The sequence below is a fragment of the Rhopalosiphum maidis genome, chromosome 1, assembly GCF_003676215.2.
Source record: "Rhopalosiphum maidis isolate BTI-1 chromosome 1, ASM367621v3, whole genome shotgun sequence".
In the NCBI taxonomy this organism is placed as follows: domain Eukaryota; kingdom Metazoa; phylum Arthropoda; class Insecta; order Hemiptera; family Aphididae; genus Rhopalosiphum; species Rhopalosiphum maidis.
Genome location: NC_040877.1, coordinates 49,333,261 through 49,340,498, shown reverse-complemented (window position 1 = coordinate 49,340,498; position 7,238 = coordinate 49,333,261). Strand labels below are relative to the sequence as shown.

At 28.0% G+C, this 7,238-nt stretch overlaps 1 protein-coding gene across 1 annotated transcript; it reads left to right on the top strand.

Moving 5' to 3' along the window:
- The first annotated feature begins 362 nt into the window (after positions 1 to 362).
- Positions 363 to 2,004, top strand: LOC113549351. Its single transcript, XM_028188583.1, has 6 exons — positions 363 to 541; positions 675 to 905; positions 1,293 to 1,526; positions 1,587 to 1,655; positions 1,719 to 1,796; positions 1,879 to 2,004. The coding sequence occupies exons 3-6, from the start codon at positions 1,342 to 1,344 to the stop codon at positions 1,913 to 1,915; spliced, it is 369 nt and encodes a 122-aa protein (XP_028044384.1). The 5' UTR covers positions 363 to 541; positions 675 to 905; positions 1,293 to 1,341; the 3' UTR covers positions 1,916 to 2,004.
- The last annotated feature ends 5,234 nt before the right edge of the window (positions 2,005 to 7,238 follow it).

Sequence of the window (7,238 nt, the reverse complement as noted above, 5' to 3'; positions counted from 1 at the left end):
GGTATGCTCAAATTAAATTCGACCTTGGCCTTGTTCCGTGGCCTATAATATAAGTCTGACACCGTTCAGGCGCACTGACGCACTGTCAGTGGTTGGTTTGTTGCGTTTGCGCGAACACTGATCGTCACATCTATATTAAATATTTGCGTTAATGCATATTTTATTTTTTCTGTTTCCGTGTTATGCGATAAACGTCAATCATAGGAAGACGTTATTTGTAAAACCCCGTTTCCCTGTGCTTTATCGTCATTGTCGACATATGCGCAGAGCCACGGCGGGTTACGTTCCGCAGAAATGACAAGTCGCGCGTACGTCGGATGTAGCGAGCAAATGGCACAGTTTCAGTGACTCGTCAGAGTTCCGCGTTACGGGTGTATCACTCTCGATTGAGCTGCCCGTATCGTGTGCCGCTTTAATGATCTGACAACGCGTGCGATTTGATTCTGATTCGATGGTTCGGTGATTGTGACGTCGTTAAATGACATAAGAATCTGTTCAAAACATTGTACACATTACGAAAACGTTAAATTTTTTTTTTTCGGTAATGTTTGTAAAATTGTAACGTATAATAATTGTCTATTATACAAGATCTTTTTTAGTAATACATATATCCACGTTCATTTAGTTAAGTTTATTATTTATAAACACCTAGTTATGAATATTTTTTTTTATAGATGTCCTACAGAAAATGAGCAATTAACTCAACTGTGGCCAATCGATGTTAAAAGCGAATTAGTGAAAAATTTGTTGAAAAAACACTCGTAGATTTGACATCTTCTTCTTTTATATATTATTATAATAAAAGTGAAAAATAGTCACGTTCACAATATCTAGGATCACAGCAGTCGCATAGAAAAAAGGTCTAGGTGTGGTCACCGCAGCCTAACGATTGATTATATTAATTAGTAATTACCCATTATTATTAACCAATTTTTTTTTCATAGTCTATACAAATATGATGGTTATAAGTTATAGGTATATTTTGCATCAGAAAAAACTAATGATTTACAAATTCACTACATCAAATGTCGCGGTTTCCAGCGTTCCGTTTCAAATAAATAGAAGGGGTATGCTTAAAAAAAAAATAAAAAAGAAGGTGGACTCCGTCCCCCTATGTCCACCCACAATTCAAGCACTGCAAATAAAGATGGATCCTCTGGTAGTGAATCAGACAAAGATAAATCTACAGATAGAAGATTAATATTTATAAATAAATAATCAAAGAATATAGGAAGATTTATTTTTCGTAATTAAAACTTATCAACAATAAAAATTATTTTTTCTCTTTAAAGGATCGCCGTGGTCGTTCATCTTCTCGGTCAAGACAACGTCCATCTAGACATGCTTTCAATCGTGGCCGTTACCGTCAAAAAAGTCTTGATCGTTTTTACAGAGAAAGAGAACGAAATCAACGAGATCTTAGAGATAGAGAAAGGGCAATTCGTAAAAGGGACCGAAAACGCGATAGACGTAGGCAAAGAGAAAGAGAACAAAAATCAACATCTCCTGCTACTAAAAAGAAAGAAGTGTGTATTTTTTTTATTTATTAACAGTATATATTTATTATGTTTACAACTTAACTCAAGGATTCTACTTCATCTAAAGATGACGATTCTAAGAAAAAAAAAACGTAAAAGAAGATTTCTAGTTCAGATGTATGTGTAATTTTGAGTTAACCTTAAAATTGTTATTTATCTTCGTTGTGTGTATTTCTATAGGAAAGAGATAGGGATGACAAAAAAAAGACAAAATACAAGAAACATAAGGAACATAAGAAACGCAATACTGAAGAAAGTGTAAATAACAGTTTGATATATATATTATACTTATCATGTATTAAAGCTTTTAATAATTATATATATATATTTGTTATAACAGTAATAGGGCTCTGATGTCAAGTCTGGAGATGAATTAGAATAACGTTTAAGAGAAAAGGCATTTCGTACGATGAAAAAGGCTGGACAATTCATTACAAATGTATTTGTTTTTTTTTTTTTTTATGTTCTTTCTTTTTGTTGTAATTTTAACAAATTTTAATAATTTTTTTATTACTTTTTAAATAATAAACAATTTATGTCCTAAAAAATATTCGTACATTATCAGTGCATGGAAGCTTAAGTATACAAATACAATTTGTTTAACAGTTGCTGCATACAGATACAGGTTATGAAACTATGATAGACTTGACAATATATTTAATGATTAGGCACTACATAGTTACATAGAATAGGCCAGGAACCAACCAATATTAAGAAACGGTGGCGAATTTATGTACATAATAATAAATAATACTCAGACATTTTTATTATTTCTTTAGAGACAATATCACGATTATTTGATACTTTTTCCACCGGTTTCACTTCTTAATGAACATTTTACAATTTTTTGATATTTCTTCTTCAGATCTTTTAGTTTTTAAACTTTTTAATTTAATCATAGGAGAATTTATAATTTTTTTTTTTGAAAGCATTTTGGGAGTTCTAGTTCTTTGTACATTTTCCTTTTCCAAGACTGAATATATTTTATTAGAAGCTTCTGAATTCTTTAAAATTATTTTATCTGAACTCTTTGTAATCAATGAAGTTTTATTAAATATTTGTTTTGATTTTTATTAGATGGTCTGATATTTTTTTTAGAATTTTTTGTTTGAAGTTTTGGAGATTCAGGAACTTTAAAAACTGGCTCAGGTTGAATTAAATCAATATTAATATCAGGTAATTTTTTTAACTTTGATAGTATTTTATTGTTTGTGTTTGTATCATTGATATGGGTTATAGTTACTTCTTTTGAAATTTTTAAGTATAATGGAATTAATGATTGTTCTTTCTGATTAAGTACTGATTCTATTTTTCTAGAAAATCATACAAAAAAAAAAAATAATTATAAAAACCACAGTAAATCTATACAATTATAAATTATTAAAATATATTTTTTACACAATGTACTTTTATTTTGATTGATATTATACGTGACGTATGTTACCAATGTGTCTATGTTTTATTTACTTAATAGCAAGTTAAACACATTTATTTATTATGAGCATCAGATATTGAACGTGTATTTTAACTAATTTTATTTTAAACCTATATTTAATAATTTAATAAATAAAAATAATAGAAAAATTTATAGAGTAATTATATAAATTATATTAGTTAGGCAGATCATAAAACAGTACATTACATAACAAAGTGTTTCACATAAGATATATGCATAGTAAGTTCAGAGGGTGGCAAATTAATATCAACTTATTATTTATTTAATATTCCAGAACATTAATAATTTATTATATTTTAGATACTGAGTTCATCGATGAATATGTATCGATCTTACTTGGATGTGTGCTTTTTTTTTTATCTACCATCACTATTTGAGGCAGTAAAAATGATTCAATTTTTAAAAGAGGGTGATTTCTTGTATCAAAGTGAATCTATTTGGTACTTAAGGGTCAAAAGGTTTACTAATAATTTTTTTTATAATTAGGAAAAATAGAAAATAAAGAAATAGTAACTGAAATACAATTTTTGACAAAATTAATTTTGTTTCTTTTTTTGGTGTAACTTGAAAATGAATTACTATAGATACTTGATATTTTTGCAAAAATTTTATATCATTCTTTATTTACTATACAATTTTCAAAGTATTTTAGCTCTTCTTGAGATATTCATAAGCATGAAAAATTTTCAATTTTTTCTAGTTTTTTTCAATTAATGTCGATTATAAATTAATTGTTTGAAAATATAAAAATACAAAACATTTCATAATGTTTTTTTATAAGCATTTAAAGTTTAAAATTCTCGACAATTTAATACAAGATCCTATAAGTTGTTCTTAAATCTAAATTAAAATTTTGAAAATATAGATATAATCATATAGGGCATATAGATTAATAAACACTGGAGTTATTTTTCAATAATATAACATAATATAGGTACTTACCAGAAATGATATTATTGTACTTAAACATGATATATATAATATTAATAAATGAATCATAAATAGTAATAAAATAATGTGATAATATAAACAATATTTATTTATTTTATTAATTCTAAATTCTTCAAGAAAATAAAGGGCATTACATTACTTAAATATAGATTTATAATATTATATAATTATAATTGATTATGCGTGTATAATAATGATATTTTATTTCCTGTATAGTATTCAGTGGCTTTAACGCAAACCATCCAAATCCTTACCCGTAATTCAAAAATTTCAAACATCATGCCAGGTAATTCACTGTGAAGATTAAAGCGAAACTAGTATTGAGATTTAGCTTAAATACAAAATTTAAAAAAAAAATCAAGTCGAAAGTGTTATTACTAGGTAATGGATAAATCTTTTTAATCAAATCAATTAAAATATCAAACATTTAAAAAAAACATTTCTTTTCTTAAAAAAATATCATTGTTTATTTATGAATATACGAGTAGAATATGAAATATGAAATATGCTATTAAAATTGTAAAACAATCCCTTAAAATAATAAAAAAATGTCAAAATATGCGCTAAAAAAGTTTCATTTTTTAAATTGTTATGTCATGAAACAAATTATGTGCTTACTTAGCATATAATACGATCAACCAGAATAAATATGCAAATGCATACAAATCCACGCTCTAAAATAATATATGTAAAAGCTTCAGGTCTCTACGGTTGAATTACAACACAATAATTAAAATTTAAAATTGTTACTACTTATTAAAATAACTTTATTTCGTTCAAATTTGAATTTCAAATGTTTATAAAAAAAATATGTGTGCCTATCTTTAAAATTTATAAATAGCTTTCAATAAAACTCTTGAGGAATCTTATATTAAATTTTCAAACTTTTTGATCGGGCAAAAATTTTCGTTTTTTTTTTATAAATTTTTTGTCTCGTTTTTTTGAAAACTACAGGAATTTTTTTTGGTTTTTACCTGTCATTCATTGTAAATTCAATAGATTTATCGTTTGGCTCAAAATAAAGGGTGTACGAATATGTGAACTTTTGTTTTCTAACTGTATATGCTTAAAATTCCTTTGTGCACCAATCATACATTATTATTTATTATACATATTATATAGATTCGTCTTTATAGCCTTGACGTCTTAAGTTTTTATCCAATTTTGGATTCTGAGCGGAATGGGGGTTTTTTATCTTACTATTTTATCTTACTTTCACCATTGTCTCATTAAGTTAGTTTCTGGTAGAGATTGATAGAGAAAAAATATAGTATTCAACAAAATTCGTTTTTAGATTCTAAGCAGGATGATGAATGTATTGATTTTACAATCTACGGTACGTGTGTATGTCACTCCTCCTAAGCGGCTGGACCGATTTGAATGAATTTTTTTGTATGCGTTTGGATGACGCCCTGAATGATTTAAAATCACAAATCAGCCCGATAAAGTAAATTATTAATGCGCCTCTACGTTGCTTAAGGAACCTCTGTACAAAATTTCAAATTTTTTATTTTTCAACGGTTGCTAGGATACTAAAAAATTTTCCTACAATTATCGTCGTTGACTGATAAATTGACTCCCCAAATCTCCCTTTTCGTACCTGTTTCAGAATTCTTACTTTGTCCATATTTAATACTTATCGGATTTATATTCCTTCTTGTAATTGCTAATGAGTATAATGAGCTACTTGTAAGAATAATGAAAATTGTCAATACTGAACAGTCTCACTCTTCCTACTATATTTTACTATACATATTTTATGTTTTCTTTGTTATTCATTGAACATTTTTTCTTATTTTATCTCTTAATTGTTTTATAATATTTTAATTACTAAATGTTACTTGTAATGTAACCATTACTGTTGAGATACCAGCCCGTATTTTTAATAAATAAATATAGTTCGATATATTATGAAGTGAATACATTTTTTGTTCATGGTCAAAAAAATTGACAGTTATTCAACACAAGATTTTCTATGAGGTTTTTTTAAAACCCAAAAATACAGTCATTATGTTCATATTGTATAAATTAATTTTATAATACCATTTTGTAATTTTTTAATAATATACGAATTAAAAACCAATATTAAATAATTTAACAAAAACATTTATTCAAGATAATCATAAACATTAACAAATATAAACAAACAAACAAACAAACAAATATAAACATAAACATTGACATTAGTCATTTTATAGACATTATATAATATGTGTACGTGTATAACAGTGATGAATCTGCTTCAACTATGCGCAGCAGTATAGCATGCGCCTCATAAACTTTTTGGTTCTACATCACAAAAATTTACGTTTATAGCGTGTCGAATCTTTTGTAGGTGATGCCGGTGCGGATGTCAGTGCGGGTGTTTGTTCCTTCGCATCAGTTAAATCACCTCACGCTTCTTGGCCTTTCGGCTATCGGCTGTTGCGACTGGTCCGATACAACAATAGTAACCGACACATCCTACAGCAATCTGCTAGAATATTCCGTTTCCAGAATAGATATGTTTGACATCGAAACGGCGACGCGGTGTAAGCATTTCAATTTTTTTATTTCTGAGAGCTGGTTAGACTCTACTTATGTTAAAATGTTGGGCATTGACACTCAACTGTTGAGCTGTGCGTCAATACCCAACATCTCGACATCAGTAGAGTCTAACCAGTTATCAGAAATAAAAAAATTGAAATACTTACACCGCAGCGCCATTTCTATGCCAAATATATCAATTCTGGAAACGGAATATTCTAGCAGATTGCTGCAAGACGTGTGGGTTACTAATGTTATATTGAACCGGTCGCAACAGCTGGTAGCCGACGGTCAAGAAGCGCGAGGTGATTTATCTGAAAACCAAAAACCATCATGAACGGCATGAACCTAATCAAGTGTACGTCAATGACCAACATCTCGACATCAGCAGAGTTTTCAGCTGATCTGACTGGACCTATAGGCAGCGTCTGCTAGAAAAATATTCCGTTTTCAAAATAGAAATGTTTGGCATCGAAACTGCCATTCGGCGTAGGCATTTCCAATTTTTTATTTCTGAGAGCGGGTTAAACTGCAATGAGATGTTAGGTAAACTTGCAAAGTTAATTTTGTACATCGTGATCACAAAACGTTAATATAATATTAGATAGGTACAAAATAGAAAAAAAATGAAAATAAACTATAGATAATAGTATAAATACATGTTATTACTTTGTGTTAATATTTTTCTCATAAAAATAATTTTATAATACATTTAATTAATTTATAGTTTTTGGAGTATATTTCATATATATATATATATATATATA

What these genes read in the sequence shown, in the direction of transcription:
- LOC113549351 (XM_028188583.1), top strand. Translation starts at nt 1,342, where the DNA reads ATGCTTTCAATCGTGGCCGTTACCGTCAAAAAAGTCTTGATCGTTTTT. An exon ending in CTGCTACTAAAAAGAAAGAA is followed by an intron (nt 1,527 to 1,586) that starts GTGTGTATTTTT and finishes ACTTAACTCAAG; the next exon opens with GATTCTACTTCATCTAAAGA. An exon ending in AACGCAATACTGAAGAAAGT is followed by an intron (nt 1,797 to 1,878) that starts GTAAATAACAGT and finishes TTGTTATAACAG; the next exon opens with TAATAGGGCTCTGATGTCAA.